The following is a 26,736-nucleotide window of genomic DNA, read 5'->3' on the forward strand; positions in this document are numbered from 1 at the left end:
TCACAGAAGTCCCACCCCCTCAAGAAAACACAGTCACCAAGATTTGGGGGGGAAACCCCACCCAGTCAAAATGACTGCCAAGAAACCTCTCTCCCTCATCTCCTTGGCAAGGACCCATGATCTGTTTGAAGTACAACAGCCTCAGTTTTGTCATCTTGGTTCCAGGGAGATTTCTGGCTTGATCTGTTCTAGGACTCATGTGTTGGTCTTCTTCGCTGTCCTCAGCACTCTTCTTCAGCACCATATCTTGAATGAATTGATTTTCCTCGTATCTTCTTTCTTAACTGTCCAGCACTCACATCCATACATGGTAATAGGGAAAGCAATGGCTTGTAACATTTGTGTTCAGTTGTATATCTTTGCATTTTAGAATATTTTGTAGTTCTTTCATTGCCATTCTCCCCATTCTTAATCTTCTTATTTCATTCCTTAGGTGTCATCAAGGTGAGTTTTGGGTGGGAGGAGATAGTTTTTGAGAATACTGGTAAGCATCCTGAGGCATCTGTTTGGTAAAGGTTTGCTATCATTATTATCATAGCACATCAACAGCTGTGAGGAGCAGGAGGTAGCACTGGAGGATGTAGAAGAATCTGCCTGGTTTTCCTCTGAGTGCTGACCAGTAAGAATTAGTGGGAGCTTATCTGGACCTTACCTTGCCTGCTTTTGCAAATAGGCTGAAAATAACTCACCCAGGTTGGTGCTGCCCTTTCTTTGAGACATCATGTCATCAGTTATTGAAGATGTGCACTTATTTTGACTCACTCAGCCCAAGGATTGATTTGATGTCATCACTGGATACTTTGCTGGGGCAAAAAATCAATAAGTGTGTCAGATGTGGGCAACCTGTGTCCACTCTCTCTAACTTCTTGAGCCCTAGAGTGCTCCAACCTTTCCACCCACCTAATAATTCAGTGTCTCTGCATCCCAAAATAATTTCCTGTGGGAAAACTGTGATCCTAAATGGGATTGTTGTGGCTGATACTTTAGTATACAGTCACTTTCACACTGCTGGTGGGCTGTTCCACTGCTGCTAATAGATTTAAAGGTAATCCTACTCACTATGAGCCCATGTATCCATGAAGTCCCAGAATCTATTCCTAATAGATTCCTTGAAATATTTGTCCACATCTGATGTATGGGATAGCCTTGATGGTACGGTGGACTGTTGATATCTATTGGGGTTTGGTTCCAGGTCCCCTGTAGATACCAAAATCTGTGGATGCTCAAGACCCATTAAATATAGTGCCATAGTAAATTAGTGTTCTGTACATAAAATGGCAAAATCAAGGTTTGCTTTTGGGAATTGATCTTTTTAAAAAATATATTTTCAAGCCACGGATAGTTGAAACTGTGGATAAAGAATATGTGGATATGGAGGTCCAATTGTACATAATATATGGTGCCACTAAACACTGGTTTGTGTTAGGATGGAAAAAGCAGTTGAAATAATTTGAACTTCCCTGTCCTCTCATCTAAGGTAATCTAGCTGACCTTTGCTGTGATCTGAGTTGGTGGGAGCTAAAGTGGAATTTTTGCTGGACATGACAAGGTAACACAAATCAAGGGGATACTAATGCTTATTGTCACCATTAATTGCACTGTTGTTTCAGGGTGTATTTGAAGTTGTTTCAGGATTAGTTTGAGCCTGAGGGAATACAGCTGGAAAAGGGTGGCTATGACCTTGATTGTACCAGCACTATGGAAATGGTACTTAACATTCATCCTTTAGGCTATAACCAGATTCCTTTCACTCACCTACAAGAATCATCATATTTCCCCCCACATATGTTAGAAAGCAGTTATTCCTTCCTTCACAGTACTGTTGATATAATTAAGTTGACAGTTCTTCTCTGACAGGGAGAACAACTACAACACCTCAAGAGCATATAACAACACCAGACTGTACTAAGGGGCTGAGGGACACTATTTTCTCTCACTCTCTGACAACAATACAGGTGAATCAATACAGGACTACTTTGCAGAGGTGGAATAAGCCAAGATTTGTATCAGCCAGAACTCCATCTTTATACAATATGGTTATAATAATCTTAGATTTTATTTGCATTCGAAGTTCAAAAATATTAGAAATTGCATTCTTGGATGGGAGACCTCCAAGATATAGTAAATAAAATAGTCTATGAACCTTACCACACAGGGCTCCTGGGACGCAACGAGAACGGTCCCAAAGGGACTAGGAAGGGAACGGAATGAATGGGGGACACATTTTACTGCACACAGAAGTCCCTCAATCATTCCGTTTTCATCTGTTCCATTCCCAGTCCATCCCAAGAGGACTGCAATTTTTGAGATCTGTTCTGAACAGTTCTCAAAAATCGTCCACTCTGGAACGGACTGGGAAGGGAACGGAATGAGTGAGGGACTTCTGTGTGCAGTAAAATGCTTTCCCCACTAGTTTCAGGCCCCTTCCATTCCGTTCTCCTCGCGTTCTGTGGAGCCCCTGCCCTGTGCGGTAAGGTCCCATATTTCAGAGGAAAGAAATGGCAAACCATCTCTGGCTATTCCATGCCTAAGAAAATCCTATGAAATGCATGGAGTCACCATAGGTCAACTGGCAACTGGAAGGCACATGCACGCACACATGAGCCCCTTTAAAAACATTCCTTAAACTGAACTTCCTGCTTCTTTGAATTTCATTCATAGTTATAACAGCACCTTTTAGTTGGGACAGCAGTCATGACATTGAAAGAAGAGTGGAGTCATTTTCTACAAAGCAGAGGGAAAGCAATGTATCATATTTGACTAGGGCCTCTGTTTCAAGAAGGGGCACAGACCTGCTCTTAGTCCTTCCGTCCTTCCTTCCTTCCGTCCTTCCTTCCTTCCTTCTTAAAACTGAATGCTGGGAATCCAGGCCAGCAAATGGAGAAAAATCTGCTAGACACCTGATAATATAAACTCATATATATATATATATATACACACACACACACACACACACACACACACACACACACACAATATATATGTTTTAAATCCATATCTTATCTTGATATATGCAATGGAAGTTCCCATTTGGTTCACTTCCCAGCATCATTAAAATTATGGTCAGTACTTCACTGAATTGCACAGAGAAAATCAGCCAAAATAAATCATCTGTGCTTTTCCCTCCAAAATCTGAAGCAAATAAGTGAATATTATATTTTTGAAAGAACAGAATCTATCAAATTATATAAAATAACTGTCTTGCCAAGACTGTGTTTCATTTCTTGCCTAATTTATCAACTTGCTGATAGCTGTCATTTTGAACAATGTGAGAAAGCTAATTTTTATGAAGTTTAAACGTTCTTTGATTTAGCAAATGAGACTTTGCAATAACACCAAGCTTTGATACAGCTGGGAAGTTTAAAAAAACACCAATGTTCTAGCCAACCATTACTTGTTCTGTCAAAATACTAAAGCTTTTTTAATCATCTGTGTCTCAAAACCATGTTAAGCAGTATTGTTATTTCCAGACAAAAGATTTATTTAAGGCCTACTGGGACAATTGAGTTTCCATTCTGGCTTTAGCTGATTTTGAGGATGGGTTAACTTGTTGGGCATGTGCTAGGCAGCAAATTAGATAAATTAATAGTGGCCATATCTTGACAAATTCAGTGAAATTATCAACTGGAAGGAAGTATATAATTTTTCCAATTTCATTCCTGAAGGTACCAGCAAATAACTTAAGCAATTCTGTTTTTGCTACAAGAAAGTCTTTTCAAAGTGTACATTTTTTGAAGATTGTTCTTAGGTCAGGATTTATTTTGTGCAAACTCTGCACAGTTTATTGTGCAGAAAATAGCATTATCTCCACAGGAAATACTCTCTCCTATGTAGAAATTGTTGTAACCATGGAACTACTCTGTGTAAAATTTCCATGTGGAAGCATTTACTGCACAGGAAATGATGTTTTCACCACAGAAAACTATGTATAGATGCTGTACAGAATAGGTCCTGAATTTTAAAGATTCTCATCATTTTAATATTCTCCATATTAGGTTTTCTCAAAATATTTTTTTTACCATTTTTCAAATATCCTGCCCTCCATCACTTTGACTGTTGAACCATTCTAGCCTCCCTAGGAAGGGAGTCCCAGAGTCCAATGGTGGCCAAAGAGAAGGACCAAGGCTTGTGTTCCATTTGTCCATGTTTATTCATTGACATCCATAGACACTAGCCAAAAGATTCATTCCAGTCCAAACTCACAATTGTAACCAGAAATCTTTGAAAATGACACATTTAATAAAATATTAGTAAAGGTGTTGCCAAAGAGAAATCAAAATATGGAGAGCAATTTAGGGAACATACCAGAAGGTACTAGTAATTCATTTAGAGATTGCAATTGTATACTGGAGAGACTATGGTATTTTTCATACAGCGACAACTCTAAAAATTATGGTTTACAAAACATTTATTTTCAGAGATGAAGCCATGGCAGTCTCTTGTAGGATAAAGAGGAGAAAGAGAGTGGGTGGGTGGGGAGAGCAAATGTAGCAGCATTTTTGGACTAATTGGTTTTTTTTAGCATGAGCTTTCATGGATATAAACCCACATCTTCAGATGCAGCACAAATGTACTACATCTAAAGCTGACAGCTGAAGCTAAAATAAAAAATAACTTGGTCTTAAATGTGCTACAACAGGTTGATGTATCTTTCACTATGAATGATACATCTAGGAGAGTCTCAGTAGATAGCCTTTGACTGCATACCATTTTCTGACTTTTCCAGCCAGTGATGATTGGGGCTTGAAAACTCTTTAATATCTGTATGCAAATAGTAGAAGAAGAAGTAACATATCCAACACACACAGGGTTTTATTTTGCTCCACGTTGGTGTGCTTTAACGGTTTGAACAGAACCACTTGAAATTTTGAGCACCTGCACTTCATAGTTTCAAACAATTAACCTGCAGTCCAAAAGGCCTGCTCAGTCTGATATATCTGATAAAGCTTTTAGTAGATAAACTGGGCCTTTTTACAAATTTGCAGTGAAAGTAAGTTCAATTGCTTGTTCAGAAAGGGTCTTTCCCCTACAACTGGCGTGTTCAGTGAATCCAATGAAAAGTATAGAAACTTTACTGTAGGATATCTGTTTACTGTACTGTGCCAACTTTGAAAAATGAAAAATCAGACAACAGTTGAGATATTTTGAACAAGTTTATTAAATAAAGTGTACTTGTTAAGGAATATCATAGTCCTTTTTGTAGGTTGTTACTGGCAAAGGTGGCATACTAAGAAGATAATAAATCAATCAATAAATCTTTCTGATTTTAGTTATCTCATTTTCTCCAGCTCTTGCCTTTTGCCATCCTTGGATAGGAGTCAGTTCTCTCTTTTTCTCTGTGCATCTTGGAATGAGGATTTTACAGTGAAATTGTATGTTTATTTATTCTGAAATATTTCCCAGTATATTCAATATAAATTACTAGTTAATGTGGTTAGAATATAGAAAGTCTGTTCCACTTCTAGAGACATTTGTGGAACCTTTGTCTGCTTAACTTTAGGAAAGTACTGCAGTGCAAGAGATTATTCCATTATTATCACTATCTCTATTTATATCTTGCCTTTCCCCCAAGACTAGGGGGGACATTAGCACATGATCCCCATTCTCACTGTAATCATACTAGCAAAAGTAAATGGATACATACTGATTTGGGAGCCCTCAGCATTGCACATCCCTTCAATAGCACCACTGGGGCTGTTTCTGCCATCAGTGGTCTCTCGGCTATCTTCTGAACTCTCCCTTAACCCTGCCTCCCTGCCCATTTGCTCTACCCAACATGACTTTTGTGGGGTTTTTATTTTTATTTTTATACGTAACATATTTTAGCTGTTGTGGCAATGGTCAGAAACACACAGGCCAAATAAAGTGCCATTTTAGGATCATGGCATTCAAATGGTGCACACCTCCAAACCTAGAAGTCACTCTGAAGCTGTTTAAGGTGGCCTGAAGCCAGCCTGAAAAGGAGTGACAAAAAGCCACTCCTGTGGGTGGCCCATTTGGGACCACGGCAGTGACCAGCTTTGGGAGTGTAGCATCTGATCACCGTGGTCCCGGAACGATCAGGGCCAGAGCGGCCAGTTCTTTTGCCCCATCCATTTCACCCCAGTGGGGGGGAAGTAAAATACTAGCTTTTGAAGACTAATGAAGGGGGAGGGGAGAGATGGAGAGAGGAGGAGACAGAGACCATGTGACTGATAGTGACTGATTAGTCTGGCATGACTTGTTTTTGAGAAACCCATGTTGACTTTTTGTGATTATGGCATTCCCTTCTAAAAGTTCACAGACCATCTCTTTAATGATATGCTCTAGAATCTTTCCTAGTATTGATGTCAGACTAACTGGACGATAATTGTTGGGATTTCCTCTTTTTAACCCTTTTTTTAAAGATGGTGACTTCTCCTATGCTCCAGGAGTTCTCAAAGATTATTGCCAATGGTTCTGAGATTACATTTTCCAGTTCTTTTATTACTCTCAGAGGTAGTTCATCTGGTCTTGGAGACTTAAATTTATTTAGACTAATCGGATACACCTGTATTACCTCTTTACTTATTCTGTGTTGCATTTCTCCTGTTATGTCCACTCATTCTTTTTCCTTCTTCCTTCTTATATTTTCTTATATTTTCTTCTAGCACTTTGCATCTTGAGATTTCCTTCTTTTCTTCTCTCTTTCCCTTGTTTTTTAAAACCCCACTCAAGGTATCATAACTTAGATTCAATTATAAAATGGTTTGTTCTGTTTAAACTAGATAAATTGCATTAGTTATTGAATATTACACTAAGACTTATGTAAAATCTATTGACATAGGCCTTATGTTTAGGACAATGTATCCTATTAAGTAAGGGCCTGATATCCACAGAGTGAGAGGTAAGCTGAGTTGATCAGTTTCATGTTGTGAAGTGAGCCAGGTGCTGTCATGTGTATGAGACAGAATTGTATTAGGTTATAATAGAGCAGCTTAGTCAAGTTATGGCAAGTCAGATCTAATTAAGTAGGCCAGGTCAAACTCAGTCAAGCTGAGGTAATTCATAGTGTAAATGAATAGTTCAAGGAATATTAGCTCACAATTTCATCGAAGAATCCAGTGAGCAGGATTCAGGACCTGGGATTGCTCACAGTGCACTCGGCTTTCTACTCTATAGAAGGACACATCTGTGTATATGTGCAAGTTGCCTGTTGACCTATGGCAACCCTATGAATTTCATAGGGTTTTCTTAGGCAAGGAATACCAAGATGTGGTTTTGCCACTTCCTTCCTCTGAAATAAAGCCCACAGCGCCTGGTATTCATTGGCGGTCTGTCATCCAAGTACTAAAAAGGCTGACCCTGCTTAGATCAGTTGGAATCTGGTGCATATATATTTTTAGGGCCTTACAGATGCCTTAAAAAGGCCCTCACCTTCAAGTAGCTTTGCACCAAAAGAGTGCTCTGTAATCCATAAAAGTATCCTTTAAAATGTCCTGTTGCTAATTCTTCAGCCATATGCTTCTACATGTCAGTTGAGCAAAGGAAGCTACAGTCTGGCTTGGGAGGTTATAGATAGTGGTTCCTAGAGATTTCCCCACAGTGAGCAGGAAAAAATCTATAAAAATATCTATCATCTCTTTATAGATCTCTTCTTTAACTTTTTTCTTCTTCCATGTATAGCACTGTCCTCTTTCTCTGATGTCTTCTAACTTGGGGAGGGGGTGTCCTTTAGGTACAGTCACATTTACATCAACAGAAAACAATATTACTCAGAACTGTAGTTCATGTTGATCAGTCTTGAATAAAGTAAGGTTCTATAGAAATTTAATAGATGGGCTTCTGTAAGTTAATTAAAATGCTTAATGGAAACCTATAAAAGATCCTTTGTAAATTCACTTTTATACATTCAAACTTTTGTAAGGTGCCTTGGGCCCCATAGCTGGGGAAAAGGCAGGATAGAAATCAAACAAGCAAATACTTGCTGGATTATTATTAATGATGGGTAGAAGTATTTTCTTTACACTTCTTTGATAAATTTGTAAGGGAATAGATCCAGGAAACAGGACACATTTTCAGAGGGAAGCAAAGTTTATATTACAAATGAAGGTGGCAGAATGTTTTTACTTTTGCTCACAATGCAGATTATGGAGGCAAGGTTCCCTGGGGCCCAACAGCAAGCCTCCTCCCCAAGTTATCATGTGAGGGATTAACTGGGCCACTGTAATAGGCTACAAATTATATTTTACTATTTTCAGGTAGCTACTTAAAAGTAAAAAGAAATGTGTTAAAATGAGTTCAAGTATTTGTATAACGTGTTTTGTGTTAAGGAAAAAGCAACATGGGACATACAGTGATTGAAATAAAACATGTATGTGAGAGTCAGGGTGACTCAGCAGAAGCAAGTAGCAACCACACAGGTGTAGAAGGTAATACAATTAACAAGTCCTGAAATGCCAAGGACAGAAAAGTAAAGTGGATAATTGAAAACACCTGAGAATTGTTAAGTGGTCAAGGCTGAGATGATGAAATCACTAATTCTGGATAGAAACAAGAGAACCAATGAGAGTGGATGTACACGCCCACTGGGTGGAAACTGACAAGAGTGGGTGGTATGATCCAAGGACTATAATAATGACTATGAATCCCAGTGTGTTTTGTGGGTAGTAGTTGGGAGTATTGGAGTAGTGAGGAGTATTGTTGTGTTAGATAGTTTGGAGCTGTATATAGTAGAATAAAGTAGATCTTTTATATAAGACTACTGAGTTGTCTGGTGTCTTGACTGAAGATACAAGAGCCAGCTGAATCCTGAAGAAGTGGGAAGACTTCTGTGGAAGCAAGAGTGAGAAGGCTTGGAGAGTTTGTCAGGGTCTTCAGCCTATTCTCTGTAACTCTGCTGCTTTAGAGCAAAGCTTTATCCACTGGCCAAAACTGGTCAGCGTCGGTGCGCAGCAAGGTGGTGAGTTCGAGCCAGAGGTGAAGAGCTACAACTCCCATCATCCCTGACAAGGGTTATGGGCCCAGTTACTGCAGCACCCAGCATCCACAGAAGCTGAAAGTTCCAGAGAGTGGAAGACAGATCAGAGCAAGCTGTTTACGCTGCACTGATAAGCTCAATGAGTAACTCCTCCAGTGTTTTGTTTAAGCCCGAAAGGGGTCAGCTGTGCATACTCAGAAGGACTGTGTCAATTGAGTCACTGCACAAATTAAAATGGAGACTTTGAAGTTTAGCAAATTGAATAGAAGCAACTACTCCACCTGGAAGATTTATGCCCAGTCTCTGCTAGTAAAAGAAAGTTTGTGGGCAACTGTTCAAGCCGGGTTGCCAGCCGATGCTAACGCAGCCACGAAAGAGAGAGATAGTAAAGCTAAGGCTTGTCTTTTCCTAATGCTGGAAGAAGACTTAATTAACGATGTTAGAGATAAGGAAACCGCCAAAGATGTGTGGGACACTCTGCAGAGATTACACACTCCTTTGACTGCCTTTGCAAAAATGCTGTGGTCGAAAAGAATTTATAGGCAAAAGATGCAAAAGGGCCAATGTGTAATACAGCATTTGAAAAAGATGCAAGATTTGTTTGTCCAGGCTGAGCTAAGAGGTGTTGAAATAAGCAGAGAACAACAGTGTTACATATTGATTGAGTCCCTAGACCCTACTTGGGGCAACATTACCAATGCTCTGCAGAACTTACCAACTGAAGAATTAACGAGAGACTTAGTTGTGGCCAGAATTCTGGAAGAAAACCAGAGGAGACAGTCTGAGAGAGATGACGCAGCAACATCCAAGAGTGTGCCAAGGCAGCAAGCCAAGCCTGATGTGCGTGGGCTGGACCAGGCAGCTTCTTCGAGGGAGCAACGGAGATGTTTTTATTGTAAAAAGATAGGACATTTGCAGAGGCAATGCAGGCTTTTGGCTGCTGATAGAAGCAAGCAAGAGAGCAGGTGGCAACCTCGACATGACCAGAGGCAGAAGCAGTCCAAGCCACCATTTTTGAAGGACAATAGAAATAATAATAAGGTGTTTGCCACCATGATAAAAGAAAAACAAAAAGCAAACTCCAAATGGCTTGTAGATTCTGGAGCTTCGACCTCTATGTGTAATAACATTAACTTAATTAGTGAGAGAAAGCCAGCCAATGTAAATGCCGTAGTTTTGGCTGATGGGAATGAGCTTAGTACTGTAAATCAAATGGGAACAGTTTACATTCCAGGGCTGAGAGAAAACTTTAATGATGTTTTACATGTAAAAGAATTAGAAAACAACTTGTTATCAGTGAGCAGATTAACAGACAGAGACTACATAGTCACATTTGAAAAGAATTTGTGTAAAATAACTTTGAATGGGGAACTGTGTGGTATAGGTTTGAAAAAGGATAAGCTTTATTTCCTGGAAGAAAATGTTGATAGTTATAAGGTTGAGAATGCTAACAATATTGATAATGTGCCATTGCACAAAGACTGCATACATGAGCTGCATAGAAAATTTGGCCATGCAAGTTTTAAGTGTTTAAAGAATTTAATAAGCATGTGTCCAGATCTAAAAGTGGCAGAATGTAAAAATCATTTAGATTGTACTGTTTGTAACCAAGTGAAGGTCAGAGCTTTTCCAGTAGCTAAGAGATCCAAAAGAATTGCTCAAAGACCATTTCAGTTTGTACATGCTGATGTAGCCCAAGCTAATTGTTTGTCTCTAGGAGGAAGCAAATATTTCCTAGTAATTGTGGACAGATTTTCAAGATATGCTTTTGTAAGAATACTGAAAAATAAGTCAGAAGCTGGGCAAAGTTTAAAAGCATGGGTAAGAATGGTGGAAAGACAATTTGATAACCAAGTTGGGACAATTATTACAGATAGAGGTGGCGAATTTTTAAATAACCAACTGTACAATTGGTTTCAGAAGGTGGGAATAAGGCATGAAACCACCAATCCTGCTTGTCCAAGTGAGGATGGTTTAGCAGAAAGAAAAATCCAGGACATTAAAAGGATTTCTGCATGTTTGATGGCAGATGCAGGCGTAGGTGAAAGCTTTTGGGGTGAAGCTACGCTGACTGCCATACACATAAGTAATAGGTTGTTTCATTCTGAAATTGAAGACATTCCCTACAGGGTCTTGTATGGGAGAGTGCCAAACTTTAAATATTTAAGAGTGTTTGGACAATATGCAAATGTATACATACCTGCTTATTTTAGGAGGAAAGGAGAACCAAAAAGCAAAAGGCTAAGGTTTCTAGGATATTCAGGAAACAGTTACAAATTTCATTTAGGAGGAAGAGAAGTACAGTACTCCAGGTCTGCAAATTTTGAAAGACATGCTGGCTGGGACAAGCTGCATGCCAACAAGGAAGTGTTCTTGAGGTTAGGTAGCTCAAGTGAGCAAGAAGCACAGACTGAACCAACTTCAGGAAACGGAGGGGTTTCAGTCAAGCCAGAAGCCTCTACTAGCAGTAGTGGTAGTACCTCAGACGAGGAGACACAAACAAGACCAGTGACCACTAGGATGACAGAAGACAAAAGGTTTAGCAGAAAGACAACATCTTCTAGTCCAGACAGTGATGAGGAGAGAGGCAGAACAACAGAATTCGTACCCAGGCGTAGTCACAGAATTAGAAAGTCACCAGATAGGTTTGTTGTGACACAGGCAAGAGCTTGTACAGTTATAGAAGAGCCTGAGAGTTTTGAACAGTTGGAAACCTTTTCCAGGGAAGAACAAGAAAGATGGTGTGATGCAATGGAAAATGAGTTTAGTTGTTTGGTGAACAAAGATGTGTTTGAGATTGTGGATAGACCCAGAGATAAGAAAGTGATTGGTTGTAAATGGGTGTATAAGAGAAAGGAAATGCCCGATGGAAGCATTAAGTACAAGGCAAGATTAGTAGCTAAGGGTTTTGCACAACAAAAGTATGAGAATTTTGACAAGACCTATTCTCCAACAGCAAAGCCAGAAAGTTTGAGAATGGTGTTAGCTGTAGCAGCAAGAAGGAATTTAGTTGTGGAACATTTTGATTTTGAAACAGCTTATTTAAATGCAAATTTGGATGAAGAAATTTTTATGGAACAGCCACAAGGTTTTGAGGAGAATGGAAGTCAGAAGGTTTATAGATTGAAGAAGGCATTGTATGGTTTAAAACAGAGTGCCAGAGCTTGGAATTTGTGCATTAATGATGAGTTGGTCAAGCTAGGATACAAAAGAAGCGTGGCAGATGCTTGTGTTTATACAAAAGGAGACATAGTGCTAGTGATTTATGTGGATGACTTGTGCGTGGCAGCAAAGTCAAAACAGGAAATAGAGTCAGTGAAGAGAGAGTTGTCAGAAAAATTTGTTTTAAAAGATCTAGGTTTGTTGAAGTCTTATTTAGGCATTAATGTTGAGTGGACACAAGATGGACATTGTTTGTTAAGCCAGAGAAAGAAGATAGAAAACTTGATTGAAAAGTGTGGACTACAGAATGCTAAGATAGTTAAAGCTCCAATGACAATTGGTTTCGTTTCTGAACCAACAACCAGAGATTTTGAGGACAAGACATTCTTCAGGAGCATCATAGGATCTCTACAATTCATTTCTTGCCACACTAGACCAGACATTGCGTATTCCATTAACGTTTTAGCTAGAAGACTTTGTGATCCTAAGGTTGAGGATTGGACAGCTGTGAAACACTTGTTAAGATATTTGAAGGGGACTCTAGACAAAAAGTTAGTCATCAGAAGCAGTAATGCAGATTTAGATTGTTTTGTAGACAGTTCATTTGCTTCAGAGTTAGGAGACAAGAAATCAGTTACAGGAATGATAATCAAGTATAGTGAAAGTCCCATAGTATGGAGAAGCAGAAAACAAACAAACGTAGCGTCAAGCACAACTGAGGCAGAATTTGCAGCATTGAACGAAATTGTGAACGAGGTACAATGGGTTGAACAACTGTTAATTGACCTAAATGAAAATTTCAAAGTACCTGTTGAAATTCAAGAAGATTCGCAATCATGCATAGCAATGGCTGAAACAGAAAGTTTGAAAAACAGAACCAAATATGTGGGTGTAAGGTACCAAAATGTAAGAGACATGGTTCAAAAAGGTGAAATAGAATTGAGATACATAGAAACACAAAATAACATTGCAGATTTGTTTACTAAAGCACTGACAGTAGAAAAACATGAAAGGTTGACACAAATGGTTGGAATGACATTATAAGCCACATACAATATTTTATTTCGGAGGGGATTGTTAAGGAAAAAGCAACATGGGACATACAGTGATTGAAATAAAACATGTATGTGAGAGTCAGGGTGACTCAGCAGAAGCAAGTAGCAACCACACAGGTGTAGAAGGTAATACAATTAACAAGTCCTGAAATGCCAAGGACAGAAAAGTAAAGTGGATAATTGAAAACACCTGAGAATTGTTAAGTGGTCAAGGCTGAGATGATGAAATCACTAATTCTGGATAGAAACAAGAGAACCAATGAGAGTGGATGTACACGCCCACTGAGTGGAAACTGACAAGAGTGGGTGGTATGATCCAAGGACTATAATAATGACTATGAATCCCAGTGTGTTTTGTGGGTAGTAGTTGGGAGTATTGGAGTAGTGAGGAGTATTGTTGTGTTGGATAGTTTGGAGCTGTATATAGTAGAATAAAGTAGATCTTTTATATAAGACTACTGAGTTGTCTGGTGTCTTGACTGAAGATACAAGAGCCAGCTGAATCCTGAAGAAGTGGGAAGACTTCTGTGGAAGCAAGAGTGAGAAGGCTTGGAGAGTTTGTCAGGGTCTTCAGCCTATTCTCTGTAACTCTGCTGCTTTAGAGCAAAGCTTTATCCACTGGCCAAAACTGGTCAGCGTCGGTGCGCAGCAAGGTGGTGAGTTCGAGCCAGAGGTGAAGAGCTACAACTCCCATCATCCCTGACATTTTGTGGGTTAAGTTAAAGGCTTAGAATCATTATTTCTTTGCAGAGTACTGTTTTCGTAAAAACTGTATAGATTTAGAGCTAACTAAGTAGAAATATTAAGAAATTACTGTGTATAAATGAGTAGAGACTATGATGTAATCAAATGTATAGGAGTGTAGCCACCCCACCCAAGTGGAAACCAGTTCCATACTGTGAGTTGACTCATATTTGAGAGCTAGTGCTTCCCTCTGACATCTCATACATTTGAGGTATGGTAATTTTTCTGTGTGCAAATCAGATAAGCAAATATCAACCTGTAGTAAAAACTGTAATAAAAAATCATCTCAGTCCAGCTGGAAGGGGAATACCCTTTTGGACTATGCCCAGATAAACTACTCCATATTGCTGTACCACTTCTTCTGACATGTTGGTTAACAGAGGTGTCTGCAGGCATCCTGAATTAATGTATGTAAATGTTTTATACTTTTGATTTGAGCTTGAAAAGTATCTGAAATGCTTTATATAAGAAGCTAGATGTTTTACATATGCTACAGTGTATTAGAAAAGTTGAAATTCTACCAAATGCTACAATGTGTGTAACTGTTTGCCTAATAAATCCCATGAGATGAAATATGATTTACTATGATGCTCATGTATTGTGTAAGTTGATATATCACAGTACTGCAATGTACTGTAAGTAGCATGTGCCTTATAAGTATGAGAATTTTTCTCTTTAAGTGTAAATATGCATAATAGGCTTAGAAAATGAACTTTATATAAGCAGTATGCTTAGGACATGTAGTGGGTGTTTTAGGACAATGAGCCTAGGCTACAACTATCTATATAATATGATGAACTTCCCAAAGGAGTGTAGAACTACATAAGTTAATTTTTAAATTTAATAATTTTTTTTTAAATCCTGAAATTTCAAAGCTTAAAAGATTCAAAAGGGGAATCTTCATGTTGATTTGCCTGCTAGACAATACAGTTGTTTAAAACCTTGGGAGATCAGGTGACCAGAATGGCAAATTCTAAGGAACTCTAGCTTAGCAAAAGATAAAGCATAAGGCAAAGAATAAAAAGAAAAGGGCAAAGAATCTCCAGTCCCTTAGTAAATAGATGGTGCAATCATGCCTGCGTCACGATCTAGCCCTAGGGTGAAGTCTCTTCTTTCGCCTCTTCATGTATCTAAATCTATTATGTTTCTCCCTCAGTATACCTCATCTAGAGAATCCATTTGTTCAAGGTACCAGTAGAATCCCTTCACCACTTGCTATCCTGTAAATATGGCTATTTAAGATGAAGGGCTCTGTTCTTGACATCTGGCTCCCAGTATTAATTATATTCTCCCATGAACTGGGCAACTTTTAGGCTGTTTGGGGTACCTATATTCAAGACTCAGAGCCAGTATGGTATAGTGGTTTAAGCACTGGACTAGAACTTTAGAGACAAGGGTTTGAATCCCTGCTCAACCATGGGCAAGTCACACTCTCAACCTCAGACGAAGGCAAAGGCAAACCCTCTCTGAACATATGTTGCAAGGAAAATCCTGTGATAGATTTGCTTTATGACAACCATAAATTGGAAATGTCTTGAAGGCACACAACAACAACAATTCAGGATTGAAATTACTATGCTTGCCCTAGTTGATGATTCAGCCAGAAAATGGACTGGAGCAGTGAAACCCTATTGGTTGTCCTGGACATCTTACATGATCTTCAATACCATCAATTATTCAGCCAAGTATTGAAATGTTTGTGCTCATCTTTTCTCATTGGCTGGTGAGCTGTGGATTTCACAAGGTTCCACGTCATCCCTGGTGGTGGTAGTTGACATTGACATGAAACCACAGGTAAAAGTCATTTGTGCTGCCAGGTCATCAATATACTGAAAATATTCAGCTCAATTTTTCTTATACATTTTAGGGAGGCACTAGAAAATATGGGCATTTTATGAGGGGGACTTAACCCCACACAGAGCAGGTATACTAGTAGTGGGTGGACCATCTGACCTTGGTTTGGTAGTATTTTTTTTTTTATTGAATTACATTCCCCTTCAAAATACAATTCTGCTCAATAGAAGCATTTATCAGTATTTTATCAATTATAAATTTCTCCAGTTGAATATACATGAAGTGGCTGGTAAGACCTCTATAATGGTCACTTGTTCTTCATAAGATACTAAATATATACATACAGTTCATCATTATCTGAGACCCAGGCAGACCAGAATAGTCCAGGAGCAGCCTTGGGACCTCTGTTATTATGTTGGACAGGTGTTTGCATGCATTTGCTACTGTGCCAACTGGCTCAGGCACCACATGTACGGGTCTTTTACTCTGTGGTTAGATCGGGATATCCAGCATCAATCAATAGTGAGACATCTCATTCTGACCTCAGAGCTAGTTACTTGAGCTGGGGATGGAAATGGTGGCTGGCACAGCAGGGCACATTGTAAACAGCTGCCTGGCATTGCAGCAAAGTTTCCACGTTTTCCAAGAAGATCTAGAGCAAAATAAGGGGGAGTTGTCTGGACTGTTTGAATCAGAACCAGAGGACAGGGAGGACAGAGGATGATATTTTATTTGGCCTGTGTGGACAAATCTCTAGAGTACAGCAAAAATAAATTGATCCTTTTGGGAAAGTGGTATCCATTTATATATGGTATTAGATCCTAGTTGGGTCAGTCCCTGGCCCTTAGATGTTGTTGGATTGCAATTCAAACATGTCCTAGATAGCACTGATAATTGTAAGAAGTTATAGAAGTTGCAATTCATGAACACTGAAATGCCAGAATTTTCATATCCCTGATGAGAAATCCCTGTTTTTTTTACCTTTGCCTTCATTTTGGTTTTCTGGCACACTGCTTCTTACAGTGTTGGGCTTTATTTTGTTTTTTAAAAGTGATATTGACATTGGATGGTTGTATATTATGGCTATCAATTTATTGAATTACACTTTTACTGTTCTGAGTTTATTTGAGTTTCTGTTTTGATGAGTGATGTATGCTATAAATTCCATGTGAAATTAGGGGAGCACATACCCACCCACTAGCATAGCTGTGCTGGATTTAAGCAGGCAGAAGTCAGGGGTGGGCAGCTTCCACAGGGATTGGAGCCACTTTTCAGGTTGAGCAAGTGTTCAAGTGCTTCCCACCAAATTAATATGGCCTAAAGGAAAGGGACAGTAGTTAACATGTGTGTGTGTGTATTTGTGTATGAAAAATACATCAATTTTTAAATATATATATATATATATATATATATATATATCTCATCAGTAACATATCTTTTTAAACAAAATTATCTTCATTTACTAACAAATACTACCACCATCCAATCATACCTGGATATTTAGTACTTGAAGAGATTAGTGTTATTATTAACAAATAAAACCTATCCACTCATTCTTGATTTATTTAATTATTTATTCAATTTATATCCCTTCTTTCTCCCAGCATAGGACCTAAGGAGGCTGGCAATATCATTAAAACTAAGTATAGCCAAAAACTTAATCATAAAAAAATTCAAAAACAAATGAGCAATCCTATTTAAAATACTAAAAAACTCCCAAACAAATCCAATTCAAAAACACGTAAAACAGAGTAAAGAAAAAGTACAGTACATGTAGTTTGTTTTGAGTCAATCATTCTTGTAAAATTTTGTCCTTGGCTTCAAGAAGCCTAGGCTTTTATGTCCAATAATTAAAGGTATTGGTTATATATGTTTCTAGTTCTGTGTTCTACTGACTAGTATACATACATACATACATACAAGCACAGTGGCAGGTGGACATTTTCTGTGCCTCTTTCTCCACATTTCAAATCATTCTTTTCATGGCTGTGATACTGCAAAGTAATGTAGATGCATAAAAAACAATTTGATGTTAATAAACTCCTTGAATCAATTAACAAATATTGATCAACAATTTTAGTACGCTGAATACCAACAGATTTATGTCAAGTTTTCTACGTCAGCAATGTTTGTGTTTCGTAGGGAAAAGAAAGACTGTTTAGGAAGGTGAAATATTAATTATAACTGGAAAGTAGATTGATCCTGTAATTTGTATTTATTTACATTTTTTCAGGTCTCTTTCTCTCTCTTCTTTGTTAAATCACACCATAACGTGGAATTTGGTAGCTGCCTATTCATTAGACAATTTAGAAATGCAAGAATAAAATCATTGGAGTGATTAAACATAGGAAGGAATATCCAAACGTATTTAAATCTTACTTGATTTCTGCATATTGAAACAAGTTATTTTAAACCTGGATACCAAGTAACATATGAAACAAGAAAACATTAGTATTTTAGGAAAATACTCAGGCTTTTGCAAATTTCCAAGCTTGAATGGTGGTGGAAAAGAATTCAGTATGGAGGAACTCTATTACTGGTGATAATGCCTTCCTATGCACATACACTTCCTTGAAATTATGAGAAACAAAGGCCAGTTCCTCATGGGCGTAAAGTACGTCCCCAGGACGTACTAGGTTTAGGAAAGGGCATGCTTTACGCACACCCTTAACCCTAGTACGTCCTGGGGACGTACAAAATGGCGGCGCCCGTTCTACACGGGCACCGCCATCTTGACGTAGCGGACGCTTCCTGCCCCCTTCCAATAACTTTTCCTTTAGTCTCCAAATTTCCAGCATTGCAAAGAGTAAAACATTGTAGTTTACACCTAGAACTCTTTTATTTGCTGTATTTGCATTCCATTGCTAACTCTTCCTGGCCCTCTGCTTTGGGTGGCTTGGGTATTTCTAAATACCCAATTGAAGTTTTAAGTTATTACAATGCTAAAAATTTGGGAATGAAAAAAAAAAAAAAAGAAACCATGCAGGGGGAGAATTCTTATTTTTGGGGGCAGTACCAATAGTTGCCAATAGTTACATTTCTGTGCCTGTTTCTGCCATCAGACACATACTTTAAAAAAAATCAGGCAGGCTTTTAGCATCTATCTCTATGCTAAATAAATATATGTATACATACTTTATTCACTTGCATACTGAAATAGTGTTTATGTTCTTTTTACCCTTCTTGCCATGGAAACAGATGTGTTATACTGCCTATAGGACTGGAGTTTCCACTTCTTATCTGTGTCACACAGCAGTGTTCATACAACTCTTACAAGTAAATTAGCCTTTATATGTATACTATATATTCATTGATGATATACAAAATAGGTAGAAATCTGAACTAGTTTCAAAGGCATAAGTGGATTGTTAATGGGAATTTCCTTTGCTAATCTTTTCATTGAGACATCAGGCTTTATAGCAAAGCTTTGTTTTGGTAAGTCTTATTTTGGGAACGAGGATATTATGATCAAACTAAGGTATTTGTCGGGGGGGAAGGGGTTGTTAGAAATTTAAATAAAACCCTGCATACATCTTATTCAAACAGCTCTCTGTGTTACATTATCATCAGTCTGTGAATTTGATCACTAAAAGTAGTCACATTTCATGAATGCACATAAATTCCAATCCCCAGCATTAATCTGGTTTTGCAATTAGATTTTATTTTGGAGGGTAAAGGCTAATTCTTCTCTTTTTCCATTTTACTTTAAGATCCAGACTTCAAAGATCTTGGTGTTTTGAAACCATTGCCAGGTTGGTATGTTCAATGTTCCACAACACTGAGCAGTATATCTCTTTTTTTCATATTTTATCTTATTGCTTGGGTGTGATCTTTTGATTTTGTTGTGTTGCTGTTTCTCAGTTTGTGAGTTTGAGATGGGAGGATCTGAAGGAATTGTGGAATCTGTGCAAATTGGAAAAGAAGGGAAAGCTTCTGATACTGAGGCAGTAGATTGTAAATGGTATATCCGAGCACCGCCACGATCCAAGGTCAGTCCTGTTCCATTCTCTGATTTGGGGACTTAATTTAAGAAAGTGACTTTACTAATACTGCATTTATTACTTTGTACAAGGATGCTTTACTTAATAAGGTTTGCAATGCTGAACCTGTAAACTATTATTTTCCTTTCTCTGAGGTGAAAGCAATTTATCACTGCACTAAGTAACCTTCACTTGCTATAAATAATGTTTGGGGCTGCATAATAGGTAGGTCATTTTGAGCTACAGGGAATTTTTAGACTGGGGCATTTCTAGAGTATAGTACAACAGATGCAAAATAGTTGTAGATTCTTGCAAGGAATTCAAATATAAGTTTGTCAAGATACATTTCTATTGTGAGAATGCCACATTTTCCCCAAGCAATAACAATAACAACAGGGACAATGATTGTATTATTATTGCATTTGAATCTACTGGGTGACCTTAGCCAAGTAGCACTCTCAGCCTAAGAGAAAGGCTACTACAAATTTTCTCTGAATAAATCTGGTCATGAAAAGCATATGATAGGGTCACTATAAGTTGGAGATGATTGAAGGTAAACCATTATGACCATGACAACAATCCAAATAATCACCACCACTACAATCCTAATATTTACATGTAAAAGGTAAAAAGGTAAAGGTTCCCCCTTTGACAAGGTTGTCTAATTGGGTCTGGGGATGGTGCTCATCATTAGCTGAGGGAGCCAGCATTGTCAAATAAGACTCCATGTCATGTGGCCAGCCTGACTGCACAGAATGCTGTTACCTTCCCACCAAAGTGGTACCTATTTATCTACTTGAACTTTCACATACTTTTGAACTGCTAATTTGGCAGAAGCTGGGACTAGTGACTGGAGCTCATCTGGTCACACAGCACTTGGGTCTCAAACTGCTGACTTCATGATAGTCAGAATCAGCATCTTAACCACTGAGCCACCAGATCCCATGTAACTTTGCAGATATAAAATCTTCCCCTATCAGAGATAGGATTGTGTGTGGCAAATAGGGCCACTATATGGAGAAGATGGCAAAATGCTAACAGGGGACAGAGAAAAGGCAGAATTATTCAACACCTTATTTGCTTCAGTGTTCTCAGAAAAGGAAAGGGGTGCCCAACCTGAGGGTAATGGAGCAGAGGACAGAATAGGGGAATTTCAGCACAGAATAAGTAAAGAGATAGTATAGGAATATAATAATAATAATAATAATAATAATAATAATAATAATAATTTGTTTTATTTATATACTGCTATTCCAAAGATCATAGCGGTGAACAGCAAGTAAGCTAATTAGCAAGTAAGCTAATTTGCCCCCAACAGTCTGGGTACTCATTTTAGCGACCTCGGAAGGATGCAAGCCTGAGTCGAGCTTGGGCCCCTTTGCTGGTCTTGAACTCGCAACCTTGTGGTTTTGAGTGAATGGCTGCAGTACAGGCATTTAACCACTACGCCACCAGGGCTCCTTGAATATCTTGTTAATCTAAATGAATTTAAGTCTCCAGGACCAGATGAACTACATCCAAGGGTATTAAAAGAGCTGGCAAATGTAATATTGGAGCCATTGGCAATAATCTTTGAGAACTCCTGGAGAACAGGAGAAGTCCCAGCAAACTGGAGGAGATCAAATGTTCCCATCTTCAAAAAAGGAAGAAAAAGAGGATCCCAACAATTATCGTCCAGTTAGTCTGACATCAGTACCAGGAATGATTCCAGAGCAGATCATTAAACAGAGAGTCTGTGAACATTTAGAAGGCAATTCCATAATCACAAAAAGTCAACATGGGTTTCAGAGAAACAAATCATGCCAGACAAATCTGATCTCTTTCTTTGATAAAATTACCAGCTGGGTAGATGAAGGAAATGCTGTGGATATAGTATATCTTGATTTCAGTAAGGCCTTTGACAAGGTCTCCCATGAGATTCTTGCAAACAAGCTTGGAAAATGTGAGCTAGACAAGGTAACTGTTACATGGATTTGTAATTGGTTGACCGGCCGAACCCAAAGGGTGCTCAACAACCGCTCCTTTTCATTCTGGAGAGTGACCAGTGGGGTCCCACAGGGCTCTGTCCTGGGCCCAATGTTATTCAACATTTTTATCAGTGACTTGGATGACAGAATTGGGGGCATACTCATCAAATTTGCAGAAGACACCAAATTAGGAGGAATAGCTAATACTCCAGAGGACAGGATTAAAATTCAAAATGACCTGAATGGACTAGAAAGCTGAGCCAAAGCTAACAAAAGGAAATCCAACACAGAGAAATGTAAGGTACTACACTTAGGGCGGAAAAATGAAATGAACAGATATATGATGGGTGACACCTGGCTTAAGGAGACTACGTGTGAAAGGGACCTGGGAGTTTAAGTAAACCACATGATGAATATGAGTCAACAATGTGATGCGGCAGCTAACAAGGCCAATGAGATCTTACTGAAGTATCTTACATTAGATATTATTAATGTTAAAGGGACAAAAGACCAGACCCAGAGAAAGTGAGACTCACTGTAGAATGCCCTGGTCACAGTATGCAAGACGAGTCCAGTGCTTATTAGGATGGTTAACTATTTTCCAAATTCTGTGCACACTTGTTTGATGATTGTGAGCTACATGTCACACAATGATGGAAATGAGAACAAACTCAAGAAACCCAAGAAAGCATATTTCAAAAAATTAAAGAATCCATTAGATATTATCCAACATTAAAGTACTATACCCCACCTGAGCAACTCGTACTACAGTGTGAGGCTTCAGTATTGATCTCGATACAGCATAGATGCAAAATGAGAAGTCAATACCTTTTGCTAGTAGAGCGCTGATCAAAATGGAAGAAAGTGTACACGTATAGAAAAGGAATTGCCAGCAGTACTGTTTGAACATTACTGTGGTTCCATCAGTTCATCTTTGGAACTGGAATAGATATCCAATCAAAGTATAAACCGTTGGAGATCGCACTTAAGAAATTTTTGTTGAATTCTTCAAAAGGGCAAAATAGATGGGAAGGGAAAAACGGCTTGAAGCTGCCTTTTCTGAAGCCACATTGAAACCCTACCAACCGCACTGCCTGCGGCTGGAATGTGCATGTCATGGCCACACAGCACAGCTTGAAGCTGTGCTGCTGGGTACATTTTTTTTTTACTGTTCACCTGCACCATCCCTCACACCTTCACAGGAGCAAACCGCCATCAACTGTCATCCCATTGGATGGCTTTCCCTGTGAATCTGCACACATTCACATGTGCAGCACTTCACTGGTACAGGGCATCGGAGCAGAGATGTGCCCATGCAGATGCTGGCAAGGTGCAGTCATGGCCCCCTTCACCCCATGTGCTTTGACTTTTTGTTTTGTGTATGTACCCTCATTGCTTGGGTATGGCAATGAGGTGCACCCTTTTAGAGCCTTCCTGGAGTTGGTGCATTTATACGTACATGCAAATTAACCACCAAATTAACATTTCTTTCTGTTCTCAAATTTCTAGCAGTAATTCTAAACTTCAGTTGAGTTAGAATGCAGTTTGGGCATCCAAAGAAATGAGACTGGCAAAGTTACCAAGGGAATGCAAACACAAGAGTTCTAAGTGTGAATAGTCTTCAATATTTCACTATGCTAGAAATTTGGAGACTGAAGGAAAATTCATTTGGGGGACAGAATCTTTATTGAAAGGGAAATATCCCCATTTTGCTTCCTTGAGTTACACTCCTTTCCTAGAGTTAAATGAGTCTGTCAGTCTACATGGTGGAACATCTGTTCATTATCAACACAGCATCAAATCTAACTTTAGGAAAGTACTTTTGCAGCAATACCATTCACATATCTCAGAATCTATTAAGGCAGAGTCTCAGATTCACAACATTATTTCTGTTCAACCTGTTATTTATTTGTAGAACTTATCTATGTCCTGTCAGCAATAACACACAACAGAAAAAAAGATCCTCAAAACATTAAATAAACAAATGAAACATGGGGACACAGACTAAAGTAACTTCTTTGGAATAGTTTTTAAACTGTAAAACATCCAGAGCAGTCACCCCTGATTTTTAAGGACTAAAACTGAAGGTTTAAGTTAATGTAATGCTAGAAAAATGGGCATGGAAGAATAATTTCCTTTTGGGGGTGGGGGGGCAGCATTCTTATTTTTGAAGAGCAATATCTTCACATTAAACCTCCTTTAGCGGCACTTCTAAAAGGCATGTTTTAGCTGCCTCCTGATTTCCCTTGGAATGGAGATCCACGTTTTGGGTGCTATTCTGGAGAAAGCAGTGCTATATGTACTCACTTATCCAGACTTGAAGGTAGTGGAACATGAAGCAGACTTACATAGGAGAAGGTGGCCTTTTGGAACAACACTGGAAGTCAATCCAGTTCTAGCAAGACTGATGACATAATTTATACACAGCCTACAGCAATCTAGCCCCCAGATTTTGTGTTAATGGTTACTAGTTATATACTAGCAAGATTATTTTTGTGCAAATTATATGTGGATTTGCTGTGGTGGTATTCTATCTATCTACTGTAGAATGGTTTGTTGGTATTATAGAAAGGTTAGCATTAATACAATTTTAGGAACTTGTCTTACTTTATTTCTTTTTATGATTGAATTTTCTCACATCTAGATTATTTTAATTTTATTAAAGAGGCCATTAAGTAAGTATGGCTATTGGGAGTCAGCTTTTGCTTGTTCATGTGTAAATGGTGAAAATGGAGCCAAAATCCACAACAGAACCTTTTTATAGCACTATAAGAGGTCAGAATTCCAGAATTCCAAGTACTGGCTGCATAGTTTTAAGAAGTTTCCTATCTGTGCTCATGCAAGAATATATTTCTTTCAAAGTATAAAAAGTCTATCTGTTTGTTCTGTACCTGGAAACATAACTGTGTTTTACACAGTAAATAATGTATTTATACCCCTGTGTTTCTGTGCCTGGAAGATTACATTAAAGTGGTGTTAAATACCTTTTCTGTATTTTTTTCTTTTCTTTTTTTTCAGTGTTGAGACAAATGTCTCCCATTTGGTGTCTCTAATGCAGGTTTATATGTTTGTCTTTCATTTCTATTGTCTGAACATATTTTATTTCTATGTTTTCCTCTCTCATACTTGTGCTAAACTGCTTTTGAGACAGAGAAACTATCCCCCCCATGCTTTCTCACCTTGTTTATGCCCACACGTTTCTTTATTCCATGGATATTTATTAAGATAGAATCCTGGCCTTCCTTTCCAAAGCTAGGCCTTTGAAGAAATGTGCGTCATTCTGCTGTCGGTCTGGCCCATTGTTTTTTTGTTTAATTTTGTGTTTGTGAATTATTGAAATATGGAGGGGTATATAGATTCATTCATTCATAGTTAAAATATTTAAAGATCCATAGCAGAAAGGGTAAAAAGAGAAAGCCACCCTAGATCCCTCACAGGGATAAATGTGGGATATAAATAGAAGGACAAAAGGATAGAAAGAGTAAGCGAGGGACAGGCAATGTCCCTGCAATGGACTGCGATGTCTGTCTTTGTTTACTATTAGCCAAGTTGTCTAGGACTGATCGGAGTAGCAGTCCAACAATATACCTTCCTCATCCCTATATACTGAAACCATATGAAGTCTAATGATGGAAAATCAGAAGTAAAGCCTAACAAAGCAAAACTGAAGAAAATGTAAGGATTTCACCTTACTATAGGAGGGAATCGTGTGCAATCCTGCTTTAATTTTTGTTGCACAAGTTTCAACTAGGTTTGACTTGTGAAGAGTTTCCAGAAAGTGTTGCCTTTTGTGAGAAGGCCTTATAGGTGATTATTAACAGGGAAAGAATGAACACTACAGGGAATGAAACACTAAAATTGTTCACAGCTAGAACTCTTCTACATTCAGCCCTCCATACCCACAAATTCTTTATCCATAGATTCAACCATTCAATATTGAAAATATTCTTAAAATATATAAATTCTAAAAAGCAAACCTTGATTTTGCAATTTTATATAAAGGTATCATTTCACTACATCATTGTATTTAATGGGAATTGAGCATCCATGGATTTTGGTGTTGATTGGGGATCTTGGAACCAAACTTCAGCAGATACCAAGGGCCCACTGTATTTCCTGTGTTCATATTAACTTTGTCACTTTGCCTGCCTTTTTTCTTGAATGTCTAAACTCTGTTTGAATTGTTTAACTAAAGGTTTAAGTTAATGCAATGCTAGAAATTTGAGCATGGAAGGATAATTTCCTTTGGAGGGGGGGCAGAATTCTTATTTTTGAAGGGCAATGCCTTCACTTTGCACCCCCTTTAGCTGCACTTCTGTAAGGCATGTGAAACATGCCTTCCTTACTCCAGAAATTTGCCAGTAGCCCTTTGTGACAACACCTGTAACCCGTGCCAGTTACATAGATTCCTTATTCAGGTGTTATTTCAAACCACACAGAAAAAGCAGGGTAAGAAGATGCAAACTGTGCAAGCTCTGGCCCATATCATGTTTTTCCAAGCCGTTATTTCCAGCCTTTGTACAATAAATGCAAAGAGAAATTCTAAGTATATCCAGTTGAATACATTTAAAAGCCTTCTTAAAATCGGGAATCCTGAGTCAGCACCTGGAGACTTTGAAGCACATTCAGCTGAAAGGTCCTAGAAATTATCCCCTTTCAGGCTTTATACCTGATGTGTGAGGTCTGGGGGAAGGGATAGAATGGGTAGTGTTGAAATTTGCAACACATTGGGAGTAATCTAGTGCATGTGGCCCAATGCTTTTGGAGTAACATCTGAATACGGTTAAGATTATGCTGAAATATTTGTTTTTACAAATAGGGGAAACAAATGAAAAAGGACAAGGTTCCTGTGAATTTAATAATGAGGCATTATTTTAATCAGGTGTCTTATAGGCATCTGTTAAAGATCCAGGAGCCTAGTTATTTTCCATTCTTTGACTTGGTCATACTTTTTCTAAGGGCTAGATTATGTTCTACATAGCAGGAAGTCTTAAGAGTTCATTTTTTAAAATAAATAAAACAAAACCCTAAAGCACATATGGGCTTGATTGGACTGGGGTCATGGCACATGAATGGCAGAAGTATAAAACAGCTCC

At 38.4% G+C, this 26,736-nt stretch overlaps 1 protein-coding gene across 4 annotated transcripts in view; it reads left to right on the plus strand.

Annotated features, from left to right (window-relative positions):
* NETO1 (neuropilin and tolloid like 1) overlaps positions 1-26,736 on the plus strand; it is a 136,875-nt gene that overhangs the window by 69,041 nt on the left and 41,098 nt on the right. For 3 of the 4 annotated variants that reach the window (XR_016280591.1, XM_089516948.1, XM_089516949.1), the window contains exons 5-6: positions 19,404-19,445; positions 19,555-19,682. The exons of the other annotated variant lie outside the window; for it this stretch is intronic. Coding sequence is in view for 2 of the 3 variants with exons in the window: in XM_089516948.1 (XP_089373074.1) it covers positions 19,404-19,445; positions 19,555-19,682 (170 nt within the window). In the remaining variant the exon portion in view is untranslated. The remainder of the gene's footprint in view (positions 1-19,403; positions 19,446-19,554; positions 19,683-26,736) is intronic. 4 annotated transcript variants of the gene reach the window in all.

This window comes from Sceloporus occidentalis, unplaced genomic scaffold (genome assembly GCF_023333645.1).
Source record: "Sceloporus occidentalis isolate IW3139 unplaced genomic scaffold, rSceOcc1.0.p SCAF_3, whole genome shotgun sequence".
Classification (NCBI taxonomy): Eukaryota; Metazoa; Chordata; class Lepidosauria; order Squamata; family Phrynosomatidae; genus Sceloporus; species Sceloporus occidentalis.